Source organism: Chrysochloris asiatica, unplaced genomic scaffold (assembly GCF_000296735.1).
Source record: "Chrysochloris asiatica unplaced genomic scaffold, ChrAsi1.0 scaffold00023, whole genome shotgun sequence".
Taxonomy (NCBI): Eukaryota; Metazoa; Chordata; class Mammalia; order Afrosoricida; family Chrysochloridae; genus Chrysochloris; species Chrysochloris asiatica.
Genome location: NW_006408541.1, coordinates 11,033,759 through 11,057,765, shown reverse-complemented (window position 1 = coordinate 11,057,765; position 24,007 = coordinate 11,033,759). Strand labels below are relative to the sequence as shown.

At 46.5% G+C, this 24,007-nt stretch overlaps 1 protein-coding gene across 1 annotated transcript in view; it reads right to left on the bottom strand.

Moving 5' to 3' along the window:
* NFATC2 (nuclear factor of activated T-cells, cytoplasmic, calcineurin-dependent 2) overlaps positions 1 to 24,007 on the bottom strand; it is a 197,754-nt gene that overhangs the window by 66,238 nt on the left and 107,509 nt on the right. The window contains exon 6 of the mRNA XM_006839178.1: positions 15,371 to 15,511. Within this exon, the coding sequence (XP_006839241.1) occupies positions 15,371 to 15,511 (141 nt within the window). The remainder of the gene's footprint in view (positions 1 to 15,370; positions 15,512 to 24,007) is intronic.

Below are 24,007 nucleotides of genomic sequence, written 5' to 3'. Positions count from 1 at the left end.
ACATACACCATGGCAAAACAGCAGTTTGGGCATCCCTCTGGGCCTCAAAACCATGTTCCTTTTCAGTGTATTTTTACTTTGGGGGCGGAGGGGTCAAAAGAAATCTGAAGGGGCAAGATCCGGGCTGCAGACTGTATGTGATGTGATTTCTCAATGAAATTCTCCTGGGACAGCCCTTGCTACCCTCAAACAATGAGCAGGTACATCGTTGCAATGGGGGGAGGGAGGGTATCCTCAGCAAAACTTTCCTAGCCTTTGCTTCACCAACACAGTTTTCCAATTTCTTAAAACTTCTTCCTAATGCCCCATGAATCCTGGTGTGGTGCTGTAGGTTAATGTACCAGACTGCAAAGCCATTTGAACTGCAAGGTCAGTGGTTCAAGCTCACCAGCTGCTCCTTGGAAACCCTATAGAGTCACTATGGGTCGGAACCGTCTCAACAGCACTAACAACAATGCCCCATGATCATCTTTTGTCCTTCAAGAAAAATCTACCAAGATAATTCCCCCAAACAGTCACCATAACCTTTTGAGGCGACCTCTCTGCCTTGAAGTGAGCTGGCCCAGCAGAACTCCTCAGAAACCACTATTAGTTTTTGTTTTGGAGGCTCCCTAATGACACAAAGACAAGTTCACTTCTGAGAGAATCTGCCTATAGTCATCCACCGATCACAGAGACATACTGAAAAACATTTTGCCTAAAATAAACTCGTGCATGTGTGAACTGGAACCCTAGTAGCAGTACTTTTTGACTTACCCTCATATTTCACAATGTGTTAATGTAGGAAAAAATGACAAGCATTTTTTAAGTGAGAAAGTTATACACGTCCTCCTCTGATTACAACTCCAGATACTTCTGCCTGTGGATGTGGCGGGGTGGGGTTTGCAAAAGGACAACGTGGGCTATAGGAGATTGGAGACTTGATGCCTGGTTTTCTTTCAAAAATGCATCTTTTCACTGTTAACTTGAAATAACAGAAAAAGAATCCTTACAAGAATGAGGACTCAAAACCTGAGCCAGGAACCACAGCCAGGGGTCTGTGTTCTGGCTTCTGTACCCCGGAGGCATCAGAAACCCCAGAGAGTGGCTCTAGGATCCCACCCTGAGGTGGGTTTACACTCAGTGCTGATCAAACAAGTGCCCAACAAGAAGTGAAAGTCCATGTCGGCCCCCTTTCTCCATCATATGTCACCACACGTGGAGACGCACTCGGGGCTGATCTCTAAGGGAAGTGTGGGGTTTGCAAACTACTTCAAGGCCATTTTCCTGAGCTCCTTTCCTATTCCTCCATCCCACACCCCCAGCACACAAGACCCAGGGTTTCACCAAGAGAACACGTTAGTCCCATCTTTGAAATTCACAATAAAGGCTGGTAGGGCTCTGGGCCAGGTTCAAGTCCTGGCTTCCTCACTGACTAGCTGTGTGGCCTTTGAGTGGTCACAGAACCTCTCTGTACCTTAGTCTCCTCATAGGTAAAATGATAAAGTTACTATTACTGACCTCAAACAGCTATGGTGAGGTTTAAAAACTAAAACAAAAAACCCAAGCCCAATGCCATCAAGTCGATTCCAACTCAGTGATCCTCAACTCCAGGGAGTTTCCGAGGCTATAAATGTTCATAGGAGCAGACTGCCACAAATATCTCCCACAGAGCAGCTGGTGGGTTCAAACCAGCAACTTCGTGGTTAGCAGCATTTAACCCACATTGCCACCAGTGATCTTTTTTAAAAAAACAGACACTGGTGTGGCACTGTGGGTTAATGCGCTGGACTGCAAGGTCAGTTTGAACTGCAAGGTCAGCGGTTCAAGCTCACCAGCGGCTCCTCAGAGACCTATACAGGGTTGCTATGAGTCAGAACTGACTCGACAGAACTTAACATCACTCTGTTTATGGAAAATATTTGCGTTTCCCTTCTCTGATGGATTTTCACCTTATACAGGTTCTGGCTTTCACAGGTTTTTATTTTACTTTATTTCACTTTTTATAAGAATCTGCTGCCCAAGAATTAGCCGGCTATTCTGACCCACGTGCTCAAATGGGTTCCACAGCTATTTTTCCTGTGGCAGAGACAGACATTGTCCATAGATACGTCACTGCTAGGGGAGGGTTGAATGAATCATGAGCCAGCCATACTTGGTAAAGAATACAAGGTATTGGAATTGTTGTTAAGTGCCATCGAGTAAATTCTGACTCATAGCAACCCTGCATAGGGTTTCTGAGAATTTAAATCTTCACAGGAGCGGAACGGAATGCCTCATCTTTCTCCCATGGAGAGGTTGGTGGGCTCGAACGGTGGACCTTGTGGTTTATAGTCCAGTGCTTATCTGTATGAAGTTCCTTTGAGAGTCTCTAAGTGTCCGCTTAAACGATGATCACAAAGACTGTGCCCCCACCAGCTCCCGTGGCTGAAGCTCAGGGCTGAGATTAGGGGGCTGAGGTATTATTTACTTCTTCCTTCCTATGATTCAAGAAGCAACAGAATTATGGGAGACTTCACAGGAGGTCATCAGGGGTTGGAATCGAATTGGCAGCAACTATTACCATTTTAAAAATTCATTTGTATTTTCATTTAATTTAGATTCATTTGTATTTTCTAGTGTATTTTAATTCAATCTTCAGAACAAAAATGGATTGTGTTTGCCTGTTAACTTGTCTATCTCCAGAGAGCCCCGTGGGAGCAACAGCAATAGTCGGAACCATCACTGGGCCCCTCCCTGGGCAAACACTGATTAAGCGTCTACTGCATACGTTCGGTCTACTGTAGACCCTGTGCAGGGTACTGGGGTCTGAGATGGGCTCTGCAGGTCTCTGTCTTCAAGGGACTCCAGATAAAAGATGCTCAAGAAAAGCAACATAAGTAATCAAGGTTCCTCGCCTCTCCTGGAGGACCCTGCCTTCCTCTCCAACATCTTCCCACCCACCAGTCCCACTTTATAATCCACCTCCCCAGTCCACACCATAGATCGGGGACTCTGGACAGACCTGCCCTGAATGGAATGTGCCCAAGAAGACCAAATGCTCTTCTACTGCTCTGGGTTGAGATTAAATAAGGACTTCAGCCCATCAGCAGATGCTCAGGCACTTCCCACCGGCCCCCTGCACCCCCAATCCTAAATGAACAGAGTATGAAAGCCAGCATGAAAAAAGGTCTTTCCAAGCCTTACTCAGAGGGAAGAGTAAGGAGCCAGCTTCTTTGGGCAATGGGGTCAGGTCTAGGGAAGACTGCAACAAGACTTTCCAACAAAATTTTTAAAGGGGTGGGGTGAATTAACATTACAGATTTTGTTTTAACTTTCATTTTGTATCAACTCAAGAAGAACCCTACTAGAACATACGTAGAATGTTCCTGAACAACCAGTATGCCTGCTGATGGGAGACCCCTACATTTCAGTTTCTCTTTGCAGACAGCCCTTTAGCCCCACAACAGAACAAAGGATGCGGGGCTGAGTGGGGTTGGTCTTGGGTGGGAGCATGGAGCCTTGGCAGCAATCTCAATGAGAGATGGGATCCTGTCAACACTGGAAGGAGGAATGAGCAAACTTTCAGGAGGAGGAAACCGGACCCGTCCTCACTCAGGCCCTGAGCCTGCCAGGCAAACTGGGAAGAAATCAAAGTGTCACTTTGGGTTAGGAAACTGTGCATGACGCTGTGCAGTCCTGGCAATGCTTTTAAAAATTAGTCAAATAAAGGCTGCCGCCGTCAGAAAACTACATGCTCCCTTCAAACAGGGGCTTCACAGGCTGAGCAGATTGGAGAGGTCTGGAATTTCATCATCCAGAAAGGCTCAAACTGCCCACATAACTTATGGAGACCTTCTAAGGAACATTCTTTGTTTCCCAAGATCTCGCCTTTCTCCTTGTGCCCCATCACAATCCATCCTTGACCCCAGCCATCACCAACCTTACCCTCGACACTGTAGCGGTTGCTTACCAGTCTCCCAGCTTCCATTCATGCCCCTGGCCCCTGAGTCTATTCTTCAAGCAAATTGCTAGAACAATCTTTGAAGTATCAGTCACAGCATGCAACTCCCCTCCTCGGTCTATTCACTGCTTTGGGAATGACCTCCAAATCCTCTCCAGGCTGACAAGGTATTAAATCTCATGGCTCCGGCCTCCAGGGCCTGCTTTTATATCCTCAAATATCCCAACCTCATCCCACCCTGCTGCTTTCGTCCTGGGACCATCCAAGGCTCCTTCTTCAGGGCTCTGCTGAACGTCACCTCCACAGAGAAACTCTCTCTGACCTCCTTATCCAGGGTTGCCAGACTAAACAAATAAAAACACAGGCTGCCCAGCTAAATCTGAATTTCAGAGACTTCGTAAGGTATTTTTAAATAAGGAGCCCTGGTGATTCCCTGGTTAAAGCACTCATTTGTCAATCAAAAGGCTGGTGGGTTCGAATCCACCCAGTGGATTTGGCAATTTGCTCCAGTAAAGATTACAACCTCAGAAACCCCCTGGGGCAGTTCTCCTCTGTCCTTCTGCCTTCTCCATGAGTTGAAACTGACTAGATGGCAGCAGATTTGTTTTTGTTTTTCCTTTGATTTAAATAATATTCTTTGAAATTTGAAATCTAATTGCACATCCTATATAAGCACTGCACACTTGACCTTAGCCGAAAGGCCGAGAAGCAAATAAGGAAGACAGTAGAAGAATTGATGCTTTTGAGTTATGGTGTTGGAGAATATTGAAAGTGTCATGGGCTGCCAAAAGAACCAACAGATCTGTGTTGGAAGAAGTGCAGCCAGAGTGCTCCTTAGAGACCAGGATGGCCAAACTTCGTCTCTCATACTTTGGACATATTGTCAGGAGGGACCAGTAGCTGGAGAAGGATATCATGTTTGGTAAGGTGGAGGGTCAGAGAAAAAAAGGAAGACTCCCAATGAGATGGATTGGCCAAGTGGCAGCATTGATGGACTCAAGTGTGGCAACAGCAGTGAGGTTGACCCAGGATTGGGCAGTGTTTCGTTCTGCTGTGTGTAAGGTCGCTATGAGTCAGTACCGACTCAATGGCACCTAACAACAACAACATATAAACATTGGGCCACTAACAGCAAGGTCAGTGCTTCAAGCTCACCAGCTGCTCCTTGGAAACCCTGTAGAAGGTGAATATGAGATGGAACCAATTGACAGCACTTAACAACAACAACCCTCTGAGAGCAAGGGCCCATCTGTCACATTTGCTGCTGTGGTCCCACGGCTTGCTATTGAATCTGCACATACTTGGTGCTTACTAAATATCTACAGAATCAGTACGGGGCCCCTGGGATGCAGTGGGAGTCCCTGGGTATTGCAAGTGGTTAATGAGTTCACCGGCTAATTGAACGGAGGTTCTCCTGGGGTGCCTCAGAACAACAACCGTCAGTCCATCTCTCCCGAAGAAAAGCCAGCTAATGAAAATCTTGCAGAGCACCACACAACTCTGGCACATCCGGAGTTGGGATCAACTCCACAGCAATAGGTTTGGATTCTTTGGGGGGCAGATTGGGAGGCTGAGATGTCTGCAGCTGGATCAGTTTTGTACAGCTGTGGGATTTCAGCTCCTCTTTCATGCGTTCCAGACTTGACTCTTTTTTTTTGAGCTGTCATCTGCCAACGATCCACACAGGTTTCATACTGCCTGTTGCTCTGGAAACCAGGAAATTGGGGTTTCGGGCCCAGCCCTGCCACTGACAAGTTCTGTTACCTCAAGGAAGTCTCTCAACCACACGGTGTGACTCAGCTTCCCCATCTGTAAAAAGGGGGAGGGGGCCATCTTGTCAAGCTGCCTCCAGCTCTCTCAGGAATCGAATCCAGAAGTCTGAAGGCTCGAGTGTGAAGAGAGAAATTTAGTGTGTCAGGAAACACTCTTCTCCAGCCAGACTTCCAACATGGGTCTGCCTCCTCGGTTCTCTTCTAAGTAAGCTGAGCTCCAACAATGACACCAAGACATTTTCTGAGCACCTACTATCCATCTGGAACCTGGACATGTTTGATTTACTTTTGTTGATAAGCTACCACCAACCTTTTAGGAGTCCTGGTGTGACGCTGTAGGATAAAGTACTGGACCGCAAGGTCGGCAGTTCGAATTCACCAACTGCTCCTTGGAAATACTATATAGAGTCACTATGCATTGGAACTGACTCGATGGCACTTAACAACAACAACAACCAATCCTATCTTCAAGATAAAGAAAGTGGTGTCAAGTTGACATAGGATGAGGCAGATCTAGGCTTCGATCTAAGTATGCTCGATGAACCAAAATCTAGCTCGCTGACCAAGGATTTCAAAAAGGTCTTTTGCCACCAAGAACAATTTCTTTATGTGGAAACACTCGGACCCAAGTTAATTAGGAGATTCATTTTGCTGTGGCCTCTTCCAAAGACACCCAAGTAGAATGAGATCCAAAGTCTGTTATTACATTCAAGAGAATCAGAGTTTGGGCCAATATTTAACTCTCTGAACATGAGACCATTTCTTGGTCTCCAGGGAGCTGTAATCTGGCCTCTCTTTGGATGACAGCTCCTCATCACAGCCAGCTGTGTGTAAGTGGTGGGCTCCAGCCCAGAGGACCAATGGTTCTGTGGACTTGAGTCACCAGGGGCAAAGGTCAGCAGTGCCTTTTCTCAAGCATCAGCCCAACCTCAAGTCTGACATTCCCCATAGGGAAGCCCAATCTAGGCCCTCCCACCCTAGGTCTATTTTCTAGAAACTTCTGCACCAAGAGAAGTGAAACCCCGGGGGTGAGGAGAGAGACAAACAGGTGGGAGACACAAGAGGTGTCTTTTCTAAACTAGTTCCAGTTTTCCCAGGATACTAAATCGATGGAAAAACAATTTACAAAGTAATTATTTTAAGAATATGCATTTATTTTTCTCAAACAAAGCTGAAAACACAACCGCTGGGAAGCTCCAAGTAATAAAGAAACTTATGGCAGGCCACGATGACTCAGTGGGAAACGGGGATTCCACCACCCACGCCACGCTTCTAGAAAATCAATTTGTCTCTCAACAGGTGATGGGAGCCTCTACCATCTACAGCTCCAAGAAAATCGGCCAACAAAACAAAACAGAAATTCTCTTCAAACAATTTAAGTTTCAAAGCTGAGTAATCCCAAACAGGCCAGTTTCCAACCTACGCCCCCGCAGGACACGGAGGGCCAGGGAGTTTCTTGGCTGGGAACCGGGGCCTGAATGGAGAAGGATTTACCAGCTGAAAAATTCCAAAACCTTGTGTCATGTGGAGGAACCTTCCAAAACATTGGATCCCACCCAGTCACAGCGAGCCTCTCAGAGCCATGGCAACCCCGTGTCCACTGCCACATAACTTTTATTTTTGTGTCCTTAGATTTTTTCCTGTTTTGCAATGTTTTGCTGGGACCCCCAACTCCACCTGGGGCCCGGGTGGCCCAGGGCCAGGGTGACAGCTGAAGTCAGGAACAGCCTGGATGTCCCAGCGAGTGTGAACTTCGCCTGCAAGGTTACACATTTTTTAGTTTTCAGTGTCTATTTAAAGGCTTTTCAGCAAAGGCTGACAATGATGAATAAATAGGAAGAGATTCTAATCGTTCTGTCTGGTTTCTGTTTGTCCTCTGCCGTTACTTGGGAGATTTGCTCAGGAGGCAGAAGGAAACACTGTCTTAGAATCTGAGCTCCGTCACCAGCTGTGGGCTGACCAGGGGCCTTGAGTCCCTGAGCCTCAGTTATCTCATCTGTAGAATGGAGATAATGCTGTTTGCTTCTCAGGGTTGGGGGTGACAAAGTAAGGAGGTGATACATTTATTCACCACTATGCATGGATCACTTCTGCATGCTGAGATGGTTCTAGATGCTGTAGATAGAGCAGTAAAGTCCCTGCCCTCAAGGGACAGAGAGTCTAGTGTGGGAGAACAGATAAGAGATGAGTACTCAAGATCATCTCAGAGGACCTAACTGCCACAAGAAAGCAGAAGGGAAGGCCAGGGAGTTAGCTGGGAACAGGCCTGAATGGAGCAGGATTTGTTGTTGTTATGTGCCATGGAGTTGGTTCTGACTCATAGTGACCCTGTACAGGGTTTCCAAGGCTATAAGTCTTTACTGGAGCAGAAAGACTCATCTTTCTCCTGTGGAACAGCTGGTAGTTTTGAACTGCTGACCTTGCGGTTCGCAGCCCGATTCATAACCACTATGCTACCAGAGCTCCTTAGAGCAGGACTGACCAGCTGAAAAACGTCAAAACCTTCCATCCTGTGGAGGAACCGGACAGAATGCGACAGAGAAGACAGTTCCAGACTAATGGTTACACTGAGGATGTGCCCTTTGGACCAAGATGTCAGGAAGAGGAAGAGGCAGTCTTCTGAAGCCATAATGGGCCTCGGTGGAAGATCACTAGCCTACACCACACCCCTGCTTCCAAGACTCCAGTGACTGGAATGACAGTTTGGATGAAAACTCGGCCCCAGCCAGAGACTCTGAACATGTGCAGGGCTGGGATCTCAGCAGTTCTATTCCTGGGGGTAGCCTTAGAGAATTCCCACACATGCACCTCAGAAAGTCATACGTGAGAGTGCACTGGAAGGGTGTCAGCTTTCACAACTGAGACACCACCTGAATATCATCCACAGGCAGCGGTGGTGGTTATTAGGTACTATCCAGTCTGTTCCGACTCACAGTGACTCTGTATAGGTTTCCAAGGAGTGACTGGTGAGTTTGAACCACTAACTGATAAACTGTTTCATATTCATATAATATCATACAGTAGGTCATTTCCCTGGTGATACAGTGGGTTAAGCATGAAGCTACTAACTGCAAAGTTGGTGATTCGACCCCACCAGCCACGCCAGGGCAGACAGATGTAGCCGTCTGCTTCTGTAAAGATTCACAGTCTCGCAAACTCTCCGGCTTCTGCTGCATCCTATAATGTTGTCATGAGTCAGAAGTGATTTGACACCCTGAGCATTCAGTAGCTGTTGTTATCAACTGCCATCCAGTCAGTTCCAACTCATAGCGACCCTATAAAGGGTTTCTGAGGCTTTTAAAATCCTTGCGGGAGCTGAAAGTTTTATCTTTGTCTCATGGAGTGGCTGGTGGGCTCAAACCTCCAACCTTATGGTTCACAGTCCAGTGCTTATTCTATGGGGCTACTGTGCTCCTGTACGACAGTTAGAAGTATTGATAAAGAAGTCCCCAAAGACAAAAACTGAATGAAAAACGCATAATGTAAAAGAAAATGAACAGTATGAATCCATCAGATTAATTTAAAAGGATGCAACAGAAGGAAGGCCACATATATTGATGGACAAACACAAAATTCAGGATAGTGGTTATCTATCAAGGGTAGTAGGGGGAGGTTTAGGAAGGGAGGACACATAGGGGGATTCTAAATGCATCTATGCTGTTTTATTTCATAAAAGAATATCACAACTGGCTTACAAGCTTTTAACAGGGAACCTATCTCCAGAGGGCATGGCGGAAGGTGGAATCTCCACTAAGTAGTGTCCAATCTGTCTGGGAGGGGCTGATAAAAGGAAATGCAGATATTTCTCTTGTGATACAATAGTGAATAACTGCTATCAGGACTGCTTGTGAGGGTTGGAAATGTAAAGGTAGACATTTTTGTAGCAAGGAGAGGAGTGATTGACTTTGTAGTCTAGGAGCAGAAGACCCTGGGACCATCAAGGGAGAAGAGCAGAGAGCGGGACTCTACCTAGAGAAGCAGTGATGCCAGAGATGGAAGCAGAGATGATGACGTGGAGAGATGGAGCAGCTGGGGACTTTAGACACAGAGAGGGAGAGGGGCTGTGTGCTGAGAACCAGGGGGCAGGCTTGCAGGGTATACCCTTTGGTTGGTTGATGATGCATGGAAGGGATTGTCACCATGGCAATGAAATGATATATGATAGGATGGATGTAAAGCTAATGTTCTCCCATGTAGACTATCACATAATTCAAAATAGAACATTTAAAAAAACATTTTTTTTTAAGAATATCACAAACATGCATCTGAAATGAAAGAGAAAGAAAGAAAAGGAAGAAAGAACGCAGAATGATGGGGGCAGATTCTAGGAGGAAACCACAAAAGCAAAAGTTCTGACACAGAAGTGAGCTTGGGGTGTTTGAGGACAGAATGAAGACAAGTGCTGCTGGAGCCAAAGTGGCAAGAGAGAGAGCTGAAAGCGCTGAGATCAGAGAGGTGAGCAGGGGCCAGATCATACAAGCTCTGGTAAGCCATGAAAATAATTTAAAATAGTAATAAAAATAATATTAGAATCATTATTATTACTGCTGCTATAAATAAGAGGCCATTTTCCAAAACAGCAGGTTTTTCTAACTTCAGAACACCACACTGCCCTCTCCTACTGTTTTTCCACCATTCTCCAATTTGTCATCTTGCTGGAGTGGAAACTGCCAATTCCATTTTAGTCCACGGCTATAAAAAGAACGTTGGAGCCGGTGGTGCTGATGACCAAACGCGGGGGCTAAGATTAGCCAAGGAGGCTGTCACCTTGCCTTAATGCAAGAACCAGCTGGGATTCCCCTTCCTTGGAAACCTTCAGCTGTTCCACTCCACCCCGCCCTGTGGCGCCCTTGCAGGCCCAATTGTCCTTGGAGATGGCAACGGGGATACGTTTTGGAAAAAAAATGTTGAGCAACAGGGATTCCCCCTGCAGAAGGTGGCCCCCGGGCTGGGAGGTAAGTCCTTAGGGTCAAAAAGCACAACAAGCTCCCTACAAACCCCAGGCAAGCCCCTCCAAGAGCAGACACCACCTGGGGATGCCCACCAGTGGTACCCTCGGATTCCTTGGCTTGTCTGCTATCCCCGAGCATTTGTCCCATTGGGTTTAGCTGGACATGAAAGGGTTGAAATACATCCTCTTGGCCTCAGTAACACACTAGAAATTCCAATGTCTGCATCTCTGGCAAAAGGTTCTCATCAATGGCTCCGAGCCACTGAAAGGTCTATGGGCAAAATAACCCAGCTTGAAGCTTTTTCACAGTAAGACCTTAAGGCTAAGGATTGAGGGTGCAGACTTTGGAGTCAGCCTGACTGCCTAACACTGCCACTTACTAGCTGTGTGATTTTTCACTAAGTCACTAACCTCTTAGTGGGCTTTATCAGTAAAACCAGGAGAACAGTAGCCTGCCTTATATATGACCATCAAGAGGAATCAAAATAGGTTAACACATTTAAGTGCTTATAACAATGTCTGGCCCATGGTTTACTATTATTATTTATTGTTTGCTCAGTGTCTCTCGGTTGCATGAGGTACAACTCTGTCCTTCCACAGCCCCATGTAATGGTAATAACGGAGGATAACCAGATGAGCAGTAATAATGTGCCGAGGCCTAACCCATGTGACCTCATGGAATCTGTCCACTTGCCCAGGAGAAACTGTTGCTATTGTGGTTTGGTGCCTTCAAGTCCAAGTTTGACGTCCGTGGCTCCTTGTGACAAAACAGCATGGCCCTATATGCAGGACACGGTTATTACGGGAGTACATCACCAGCTCTGTCTCCTATGAGCCCTGCTGGTTAGCAGGGGGGCTCCACCCACGCCCCTTCTCCAAATGAAGCAGATGCTATCAGTAACACTTTATAAACGAGACCATGTTGGCTCAGAAAAATGAAGCCACTTGTCCAAGGTGGCACAGCTCCTAAGTGGCAGCCCAGGGATTCGAACCCAAGTCATCTGATCCATAGCCTGTGCTTACAGCCACCACTATGGACGGCTTCCCAATGCCTGCCAAGCACAATCCCTGGGGCAGTGTGTGCCAAGCGAATACTTATCATGCTTAGAACTCAGTAAGACTGGAGCAATCATACAATTATCACAAGCTAACTGCACAGTTCTCACATCTGCATCCCACTGGAGGAGGGAAGACCTTCTATTATCTCCATCTTAAAGAGGGGAAGACTGAGACCCATGAAGGGTGGACAATGGGACAACATCAGACATGATCTATTGGCAAATCCCTGGACTTCTCCTGCTTGACTGTCTGTCGCCCATGGGTGTGGAGAGGGTTGTTGTTGTTGTTGTGTTAAATGCCATCGAGTTGGTTTCTGATTCATAGCGACCCTGAATCGGGTTTCCGAGGACCAGCTGGTGGGTTTGAACAGCTGGTTTTGTGGTTCACAGTCCAGTGCTGATCCACAGCGCCACGTGAAATTATACCATATGTGCACCTGGGCCAGCAAAGGGCCCGCCCAGGGGTGGTGCTCAGTAACAGGGAAGTTTTATCCTTACTTTTCTGGTTAACATTCTACTTTTCAAAGGCGAAGCAAGCTCTGTTTTCCTCCCCTCGTGAGACAAACATGAAACCAAGAGAAGCTGGAAAATACATGCTGTTCATCAGTTCATTTGTCCATTCATTCATTCAGCAAATACTTCACTGATATCCTTGAGTAGCTTCCAAGATGATTGAGCTCCCAGAAAGGCTGAGGGCCGGCTAGCTCCTAATTCCCCCAGGAACTTGGTAAGGCCTGACCTCTGAACTCTCCCCTGCTTCACTCCACCAGCCCACAGTGGGGACTCAGTTACTCCGATGTGACAGACCCACTGTTCAGATGCAGGTCCTGTGGTGAGGGCACTCCATCACCTCTGGCCTTTCAGACATACAAGACAGTTTGCCAGCTCCCTTCTCTGCTTAATAACGTTGGGGTCTGATTAATCCAGTCATGCACACTGCAGACCCAGCTCTCTTGTTCAGGGGTCACTTCCTGACCCAAGAGGCAGGTGGATGGCATCAGCTTGACCCCTAAAGCTGAATCTCTTCTGCCAGAGGACAGAAACAGTTTTTAATCTCACAGCCGCCTGGAGATGCTGAAGGGTGACTCACATGCACATGAAATTATTCATAGAAAATTCGTAATTCAGAAGAATTTAATGCAGCGCTATGGAGATAAGTCATAATGGCGAGTGTGTCTTATTAGCTTTTCCTCATTTGCCAACCAGGCGCTTGGAAGCCATATGCCTCTTCTGAAAGTTAGCATAAGGCCTGCAGGCTTGTTTCCTAGTGCTGGAGATTCATCAAAGCAGGAGAGGCTATGCTTACTTGATCATTGACATTTCATGCCACTCCCTCACTCAAGGATCCACCATGACTCCCTGTTACCTTACCCATGTGCAGACCAAACACGACCATGTCTCTGCGTGGCACTGGGAAACCTCTCTGTTCTGGCCCTAGGCCTCTCGTCCACCAAACATACTTCCCAGGGCTAACAAGTCTCTACTGTAGCCACATCCTTTTGCTCTCTGCCTTTCATAAAAGTTCATCCAATTCTTGCTGTAGAGAATATTTTTTCTAAATATTCTCCCAGCTTAAAAATAACCTGCCCTCAAGTCTATCAAGAACATTAAAACCCAGGCTGTAACCCTAGGAAATAACAATTACAAACAACACAGTGAAACCCATGAGACCAGGATTCCACCAGGCTGCCTTGCTTTTCCATATCGCTCAAGTTTTCCACCTTTGAATGGCTGCAGTCTTACCACTTTGCATATTTGACTTTTCCTTCTTTGACATGTTTCTGCCTTACCCAGGTATTCACTATGGCATACAGTTCTACTTGCCTCAACGCATTCAAACCTCACCTGGAGAGGTTGGCACTGTCCCTGTTCCTGTTGTACACCGTCTGCAGGTAAGCAGCAGAAGTGGGTTGGGAAACCTGGCTGGCTGGCTGGCCCCACACTCTACTGTCCTATCTCTTTACAGCTTCACCACAGCCATCAAAACCCTCAATGACTGGTCCTTTTTCTCACTTCGAACCCTCTCACCTTTGCTTAGTGACTTTTTGCTACAACATCGTCAACCCTCCTTAAGGAAAACCCTGTCACCTGGCAAGCTTTCAAAGCATGAGAAAGCAGTTCCCACATGCTGATTAAGCCAGGCCAGCCCTGCATGGGCCTATGTATGAACTGGATGAAGCATCCCCTGCCCTGCCCGTGACACTCCGCTTCCATCTGCCAGAGCATCGTCTAGACATCTGCAGATGGATGCGGTATCCAGTTTGCATGGAACAGCTTTTGTGCAGTGCACGATCCCCCCTGCCTGTTACAATCTCCAAGTCAGTCTAAGGACAGTAAACAAAACACAGGCAACCATCACTAACCCCCTTCAAAAGACCCATTGATGACATCCATTAGAAAAAAGGAAGTAAACAAAACCTTGGTCTACCAAATCATCAATCAAAGAATTACAAATTACATAACCTGGTTGTTGTTTTTTTACCAGTCCCCACTGGCAAAGCACCTGAGCAGACAGTGAATGAAAGGAAGACGACAAACAAACAAACAAAACCATTAAATTCTCACAGCAAAGAAATGCAAAGTAATAAAGAAGTTACCAACTCATCAAAGGTTCTGTTGGGTTTTTTGACAAAATGGTGCTTCTGGGAGGGACAGGATGATTCATGACAAGGTATTGATTGATGGAGACATTCACTTACAGATTCCATGAAGATCATTGAGTACTATGAATTTAAAGTCTTCAAACTGACTATCCAAAATTACACTGCGAGGCATCAACCCCAAAAAAACAATTAAAAAGCTACCCATAGAGATTCATGTGTTACATGATTAATTTGTTGTTGTTGTTAAGTGCCTCCTAGCTACCCTGCATAGGGTTTCTAAACAGTGGGTTTGAACTGCTGACCTGATGGTTTAGCGGTATCCTATAGGGCTTATCCTGCAGTGCAACTTCAAGATGAATTAACCCTAAAAGTTCATTAAAGGGTTTTAAAAAAAAGTAATAATAAGATAAGTAATTGTCGTACTAATCATCAATAAAAAAATGTTTTAAGTAGCCAATGTTTATTGAATGAATGCTTATGATGTACCAGCTACTTAATATTATTCAACAAGTATTAGCTCACTTAACCTCAGCGGTCATACAACAAGCCAAGAACTTTTGCTATTACCATGTTATACTTGAGGAACTGGAAGCACAGAGAGGTTAGGTAACTGACCTAACATCACAGAGCAAGCAGAGCTAGAATGTAAAGCCAGGATTCCAGGGTCAGAACACACTTAATCAACAAGCTGCCCAGCTTCTTTTCTTGAAAATAGCCCAAAATTTGCTTCTCTACAGGAAAAAAAATAATTTTAAAGCAAGAGTATAAAGAGGGAGCAAGTTTTAAACCCAATAACACAAGCACAGAATTGGTAAAAATCCATTCAATGGATCATTCCTAGCATGCTAGACTGTCTCCCTGAAGATATGGGAGACAACCCACCATGACTGAAAATTGTTAAGTGTTGTCGAGTCGGTCAAGTCGGTTCCCACTGAAAATAGTGTATAAAAACTCCACACAACACAATCTACTTCCCAATCAATGCAGTTGGTTCAGAAGAGAGCACATATTCACCTTTGTACCACTCCAGAGTACAAGATAAAGAGCTTAAAAGGCAGCCTGACCTGTGGTCTTCTCAGTAAACATGACTTTGGACTCGGCCGTGAAGTTTTGCCCCGTGAGGATCATCTGCTGACCCCCGTAGACCAGGCAGCTATCGATGTCTTGTCTCTCAACCATGGGCAGCTCATGAGCAGACCGCTGGGCTGAGGGGGAGATAAAGAGAAGTTCTGTGATGAGAAGAGGTATGGGACACTCCTGGGAAAATGCAGCTCATTTTATGGTGACATGCTACGCCCCCAGCCAGCCCACCTTTAGCACCCTAGTGTCACGGATATCCCAAGGCTCTACAAATCTGTTCTTGAGAAAACAGCCTCAGTCCCTGCAGCAATTCTACCACCATGCTGCCTTCTGAATCAAAGCTTGGAGCCTCTTTTAACAGGAAGGAATATGTGGGCAAGAAAGTATTATTTTCTTTATTCTTTTAATAAAGGAATTGGGAAGTCAATCTTTTCACCAGAGAGTGCCTTTAATTGGGGATACCTTCTCATCCTGTATCTGACTGTCAACAAAACTCGAAGGGATGAACATTTCAATGCCTAGACCTGGTTCCTGGTCTTCAGACAGATTTACAATTCGTGTGCAATCCTTGACTTGGTCTTCCTGATACCATGGCCTGCCCCCTGACCTCTTTGACCCCGTTTCTGGAACTCCCCTTGCCCATTCTGGCCTCTCCACTCTCTTTCAAGCACACCACACCCAGCGCTGCTCCCACTTTGGAAACTTTGCACCTGCTGCCCCCTTAAGTTAGAAGGCACTGCCCCTGTGCCCTCCTGGCTCCTGCCCTCACTTCTTGCAGGTTTCTACTCAAACATCACTCCTCAGAGAAGCTTCCTCAACCACACCCACCCCATCCCTGTCTCCTTTACCTGCATCACCTTGCTGAGCTGCTCGTGTATGGACACACCATACCTATAATATAGCTTTTGGGGAACGTGACGGTTCTGCAGAATAAACACTAGACTGTGTGAACTGTAAGGTTGGCAGTTCGAACCCACCAGCAGCTCCATGGGAGAACAATGAGGCTTTCTGTTCCCAACAAGATTTGCAGCCTCGGGAACCCCATACAGGGTCAGTATGCGTCACAATTGACTCAACAGCACTTAACAACATGTACACCTGTATTGGTTTGTCTTTCTGCTCTCCCCCACAGGGTAAGGGCCCCAGAGGGAGAGGCTACGCTTGTGTGCTGGTGAAAGTCTGGGGCTGGGCACAGTGCCTAGGGCTTAATAGAAAGTGACTGCAATAGAGAGGCAGGTAATGGTAGCTAGCTAGAAATCACAATATAACTCTATCTAGATATGCAGACCAATCTATATAGCTATGTGGTGCTGTAGAATTAGCACTCAACCACAAGGTTGGTTTGAATCACAAGGTTGGTGGTTCAAACTCACCAGCCGCTCCTTGGAAATCCCATACAGGGTCACTGTGGGTCAGCACTGATTCGACGGCACTTAACAACAACAATGTATCTCTAGGAGTCTTGGTGAGGCGCTATAAGATAAACACTGAACAGCTAATTACAAGGTCAGTTAAACCCACCAGCTGCTCCTAGGAAACTATAGGTCAGTTAAGCCCACCAGCTGCTATACAGGGTCACTATGAGTTAGAACTGACTCGATGGCACTTAATACCAACAGTATGCATCTGTAAACACTGATAATCTTAATATAGCTGTCTCTCTATACACAGATACATCTCAATACAACGACTGTTGATTGGTTGGTTGGTTACATGCTCTGGCATCAGTTCTGACTCACAGCAACCCTGCATAGGGTTTCCGAGGTTGTAAATCTTTATGCAAATAAAAAGCCTCATCTTTCTCCCACAGAACAGCTGGTAGTTTCAAACTGCTGACCTTAAGGTTAGCAGTCTGACTTGTAACCACTACGCTACCAGAGTTACTTACAGCTACCATATTTTTATGCAACTAGCACATGTATGATATATTTTTGTTTGTTTGCTTTTTGCAAATTACAACTCTCTCCTACATTAATATTTATTTATGTGGCATCTTATTTATGAGGCAATATTAGACGTGAAGATACAAAATACATCTTGATAAACATGTATCTCTTTGATATATACCTCTGTACATAGATACCTTAACGAGCTCTGGTAGCGTAGTGGATACCTTAAGGTCAGCAGTTCGAAATGACCAACTGCTCCACAGGAGAAAGATGAGGCTTTCTGCTCCTGTAAAGATTTTCAGCCTCGGAAACCGTGTACAGGGTCAGTATGGGTCGGAATTGACTTGACGGCACTTAACAACAACACAGATACCTTGATATGTATATATCCTTAATTACAGGGAGTAATTATCCACATCCTTGATATGGATATATCCTTAATTACAGGGAGTGCAGTGGCTCTGTAGATCAAGCACTGGACTATTAAACCACAAGGTCAGTGGTTCGAGCCCACCAGCTACTTCTGGGGAGAACAATGAGGCTTTCTGCTCCCATGAAGATTTACAGCTTTGGAAACCCTATACAGGGTCACTATGAGTTGGAACCAGCTCCACAGGACTTAACAACATATACCTCTAAACATTGATAATCTTAATATACCTGTGTCTCTCTATACAGAGATACATAATGATATAACTACCACATTTTTATGCAAATAGCACACGCATTGTAAGGGCTTTGGTTTTGGGTTTTTGGGTTTTTTTTGTTTTTTTTTTTTGCAAACGGTAACCCTCTCTCCTGCATTAGTATGTATTTACATGGGTACATTAGATGGGAAAATATGGTATAGATCTTAATATATATGTATCTCTTTGCTATCTATCTCTATGTATGTAGACCTTTTGATATATATATGGACATGCCAATATTTATAGGAAGTGCACTGGCTCTGTAGGATAAGCACTGGACTTATCCTACAGATAAGTACCAGGAACTCTGGTAGCATGGTGGTTACATATTGGGCTGCTAACCTCAAGGTTGGCAGTTCGAAACTACCAGCTGTTCCACAGGAGAAAGATGAGGCTTTCTGCTCCCGTAAAGATTTATAGCGTCAGAAACCCTGTGCAGGGTCGTTATGAGTGGGAACCAACTCCACAGCATATAACAACATAAACCACAAGGTTGATGGTTTGAGCCCACCAGCCACTCCTGGGGAGAAAGATGAGGCTTTCTGCTTCTATGAAGATTTACAGCCTCAGAAACCCTATAGAGGGTTACTATGAGTCAGAACTGACTCGACGGTGTTTTCACTTAACGTTTAATTAGAGATACAGTGAGTGCAAGACGGAGGAAGGGGCCAGGCCTGCGCTGAGCGTAGCGTTGAGATCGGAATGCTCACAACAGTCCTCTGAGACGGAAGAGCCAAAACCATGGGCATCTGGCTTGGGAGAAACGGAGCTTAAGAGAAACAGGCCGTCACCTCCTTGTCAAGGCTTGGATTTGAACCCCAAAGCGTGGTTATCCATCTGCAGAGCCCAGTCTCTTAGTCACTCGAGCCAGCAACTAATTCTTCCAGATGTCTTTTTCTAGGCAAGGTGGGAGCCAGGGATCCATCTCTGCAGCCCCACCACCTTCACAGCATGGGCGACAGAGGCCAGGGGTCTCCCAGGGGAGCCACAGGGGCTCCTGGGGATCCCCCCAGACCCTAGGGAACTGAGTGAAGCGCTAGGTCTCCTCATGCCAGGGGCCTTCAGACCGCCCCATCCCAGAGCCCTGGCAACAACCACACGAGACTGAGGTTTGAATGCAACCCTTCTCTCCAGGCCAGCCTGGGCCTCCAGATGACTGAGCATCCCTCTCCTCTGCTGGGGCCACATCCAAACATCGATTTCTGCAAACACTGCACTTGGCAGCATTTTGGGAGTCTGCTGTAAGCCGGCCAGATGCTTCCAGACACTTCTTCACCTTGAAAATACAGCCCGGACTCTCTATAGCCCGCGGACAGCTCCCCTGGCCTGGCTTAGTATCGACTCACTCTGCCCACAGACCAGCTTGCTGGCTCAATGTATGCATTAAGTGGCCTTTTTAGGCCACTCCACAGAAGCGGCTAATGCCTCCCACAGGAGCTGTAACAGTAAGCCTTTATTCAATATCATCGAGTTTTGTAATGATTTTCTAATTGTGTTGCCACAAACAGAGATTTATAAACAGTGAAAACAGGAGCCAGGATGGCTACTAGAGCAGGCCGCTGGCTTTCCAGATCTGACTCCGATGCAACTGAGGGGCAGGCAGCTGGGAAGCTGGGGGCTTTTTGTCCCTGGATGGGTGGGGAAGAGGCAAAAGCCATCTCCTCCCATTATACAGATGGGAAAGCTGAGTCACCAGTATTGAGCATGGCGGCCAGGGACTTGCAGAAACCAGGCCGGGGATGGTCGTGACTGGCAGAGTCTTCTGTGGTGGGCAGGAGCTGTGCCTTGCTGAGAACACAGTTCCTCTACTTCCAGAGATAATTTCTCGGACCCTCCCTCAGAGCCTCCCATTTCAAGGGACCAACTAATTCGTACTCTGCCAAGTCTGTAAGGCCCACCTCTTCTTACCTGAAAGAAAATGGTGTTTCCCCAGCCCCCATGAAAACACAGACATAAAGGAGAGAGGATGAGTGTCCAGTCCAGCTTTATGGGCACTGCCATCCTTTCGCCCATCTTGCCTTAGAGGGGAGTGTGTGTACCAGAAACGCTAGCTCCTAACAGGAACTGTTAGGAATGCACTCTCGGGCCCTACCCAGCCCTGCTTAGCCTGAATCTACAATTCAGCAAGATTTCCACTGGTTCCCAGGCACTACTGAGAGAGAAAGGAGTCCTGGTATGGACTATGGGTTAATGCGTTGGACTGCAAAGTCAGTTTGAACTGCAAGGTCGGTGGTTCGTGCTCACCAGCCACTCCTCAGAAACCATATACAGGGTTGTGATGAGTCAGAACCGACTCGACGGCACTTAATGTCAACAACAATCAGGAGAAAGGAGTTCTGGTGTGACCCTGTAGAATCAGTACTGGACTGGTAACTAAAATGTCAGCAGTTCAAACCTGCCAGCTGCTGCTCAGAAACCCTATATAGGGTTGCTCGTTATGAATCAGAACTGACTCAACATCACTTAACATTAGGAGAAAGGTGAGCAGGCTTCCTGCTCCCATAAAAATCTACAGCCTGGGAAATCCTATATAACGTTGCTATGAGTTGAAATCAACTCCAAGGCACACAATGACCACCACCACCAACACAGGGTTTCTGAGGCTGTAAATCTTTGTGGAGAACAAAGCCTTATCGTTCTCCCTCAGACCGGCTAGTGGGCTTGAACTACCGACTTTGCAGTTGTGTTTATTGAACAGCACCATCAGCACTCCTGATGGACACCTACTGGGGTCCCAAAGCTGTGCTTCCAGCCCAGTGTCTGCCACCTCATCCCTACGTGGCCCCGCACAAACCAGATTGTTCCCCTGCAAACGCCTAACAACAGTGGTCCTTGGAGACTTGCGGCAGGCCGTACGTTATTGGTGTGTGCCATCAAGTTGGTTCCGACTCATAGCGACCCAGTTATAAGGGTTCCAAGAGGGACTGAGGAGTTTGAACTGCTAACCTTGTGGTTACCAGTCCAATGCTTATCCTGCAGTGCCACACCAGGACTCTGCAGGTCATACAGAGGTACTGGAATGCCAAACTCAAGACTAAAACCCTTCACCTGTGCCCAAAACCTGGTAACTAACCGCTTAAGAACCGGCCACCATTACGTTCCTTAATCCTCAAAATGCTGCACATTCCTAAACACATTCTCATTGGTTATCTTATTAAACTCTTGAATTGCAATGCTGGGACAGCAAGGAAAAGAACCTTGGTGGCATGATGGTTAAGATCTCAGCTGTGAACCGAGGAAGGTTGGTGGTTCGAACCCACACAACCACTCTGCTGGGGAAAGACTCGGAGCGGTTCTACCCAGTTTCACAGGGTCACCATGAGTCGGAATTGACTTGATGCCAGTGCGTTCACCCTTTGATCAAAAAGACCTGGTGCCACAAGGGTTAAGCACTTAGCACCAAAAGGTTGGCAGTTCTAACCCACCCAGCAACTCCACAGGTTAAAGAGCTAGTGGTCTGCTCCTATAAAGACTGCAGCTAAGAAAACCCTATGGGGTCCTGGTGGGGCGCTGTGGGTTAATACACCAGACTGCAAAGCCATTTGAACTGCAAGGTTGGTGGTTCAAGCTCATCAGATGCTCCTTGGAAACCCTATACAGGGTCACTCTGGGTCAGAATCGACTTCAACAACAACAATAAGAAAATCCTATAGGATAAGAGCACCCACACTTGCAGATAATCCCTACTTGACCTGGCTTCAATGACTGGATGATCAGAGCTCAACTAGAAGAAGAAAGGAGAGGGAAAAAAGAGTAATCTGATACAATTTGATGAATCTGACCGACACCTATGGATGCAGTAGCTCAAAAGAGGAAACAAATTTTTACAGAAAAGATCATTCCCACCCCCTCCATACACAGAGTAGACAGGGATGGGCAAATTGGACATTGGCTACCCAAAATGAGGGGAAGGGGGGAAAGAGCTACAAAGGCAAGAAGTGACTGGCTTACAAGCAAGGAGATACGGCTAGGTCTCTTGTGATACAATAGTGAATAATTGTTGTCAGGACTGCTTGTGAGGATTGGAAATGTAAAGGTAGACGTTTTGTAGCAAAAGGAGGGAAATGATTGACTTTGCAGTCTAAAAGCAGGGGTCCCTGGGACCATCAAGGGAGAAGAGCAGCGAGTGGGGCCCTACCCAGAGTAACAATGATGCCAGAGATGGAGGCAGAGACGATGACATGGAGTGATGGAGTGGTTGGGGACTTTAGACCCAGAGAGGGAGAGAGGCTGTGTGCTGACTACATGGGCAGGCAGGCTTGCAGGGTATACACTTTGGTTGGTTGATGATGCATGGAGGGGATTGTAACCATGGCAATGAAACGATATACAATAGGATGAATGTAAAGCTAATGCTCTCCCATGTAAACTATCACATATTTCACAATAAAACATTAAAAAAAACAAACAAAAAAAAACCCTATAGAGCAGTTCTACTCTATCCCATGGTGTCGTCGAGACGGAATCCACTCAAAGGGCACACACCATCCGCAGTAGCATGAAGGACAATTTTAGTACCCGTTTATAGAGCAGGACAGGACAGCTCAGAGCTCAGCTTTGGTGAGGGCAGCACACAGCTGTGTGTTAGATTTGGGGATTTGTAACACAACACCTCAGTTTCCTCATCTGTAGAATGGGACTGTTTCACATGTTGCTGTACAGATAAATATTGACTAGCAAGATAAGCAATACTATAGGCTGTAGTTTCTATCGCACAAAGTGGTTTTACCCTACATTAATATTTTCCTGTTTACCAACAGACCACATCCGCCTAGTTACACATACTACCTCTGGTTGTACTACTGCTCTGAGTAGATACTGAACTAGAACCCAGGCTTCTCGACCGTACTGCCAGTGGGTAAGAAGGGCTTTCACTATATTTAGTGAAAATGTAGAAGCCCCCTCCCATCTGCACCCCAATCCCTTAGGGAAGACCCAACATTTGCATTTTAACAATCTTCCTGTTACTCATGTTGGTATGAGGGTTGAGTTCTACACTGAGAGGTCTCCTGAGGCTGGGGGACTCCTCTGGAGACGCCCGGCACCCTCAGACGGTCCAGCACAAAGCAAATAAATCCAATTAATGGTTGAAAGAGGAAGCAAACAGCAACCAAGATTATCCTCTTGGGGTCTACTTCTCCTCCCTCTCTGATGCAACCCTACGGCTGCTAATTGGGGTGACACTGCCAGGAGTGTCAGGGAGGTTCTCAGGAAGTCCAATGGGTCCCCAGCCCTGTGCCCACCCACCCCCATCAGTCTTCCAATGACCTGGAGAGTCCAGAGCATCCAAACCACACACCATTTTACAGCCGCCCGAGATGTAACCTACCAGGGGTAGGTGACCTACACTGGTGTGGTTTCCCTAGGCTTCCCTCCCGCCCCTGATTCTGGCACCTCGTACAGTAGCTGGGGGCTCCTGGATTTTACCAGCTCTGAAGGACGGGTATTCACTCCCACTAGGAACAGTGTCTCATGGGAGACAACTGAGGACCGCTGGCTCTGACATGGACCCCTTGTCAGGGGACATTACTACCTCACTGTCTGCAACGTGCTCTGTCAGAGGACCGAGTAGCCAAGAATTACTGTCTCCCATGAACCTGGTTTGGGGGCGAGCTTGGTCAGCAGTCACTTCTTCAGAGCCCGGTTCTGTTAATAACCCAACAATGAGAGCATTGTGAGAGTGTCTGCCTTCTAGACACCTGACAGACAGATGCTCACTTAGACTACAGTGAGACTGTGAGAGCCAGAATCAATGGGACTGCCTAGGTTTTCCAAGTCTTCTAAGTTTTCTCCATTTGACAGGATGAATTCTTACCACTTCCCTTGGCCTTTTTTGGAACTTTGTATTATAGTTTTGGGGAGCATGGTGATTCTGCAAGATAAGTACTAGACTGCAAACCATAAGTTCAGTGGTTCAAGTCCACCAGTCCCCTCACATTGGAAAGATGAAGCTTTCTGGTCCCATATAGATTTACAGCCTCAGAAATCCAATATACAGGGTTGCTATGAGTAGAAGCCAACTCCACAACACCTAACAAAAACT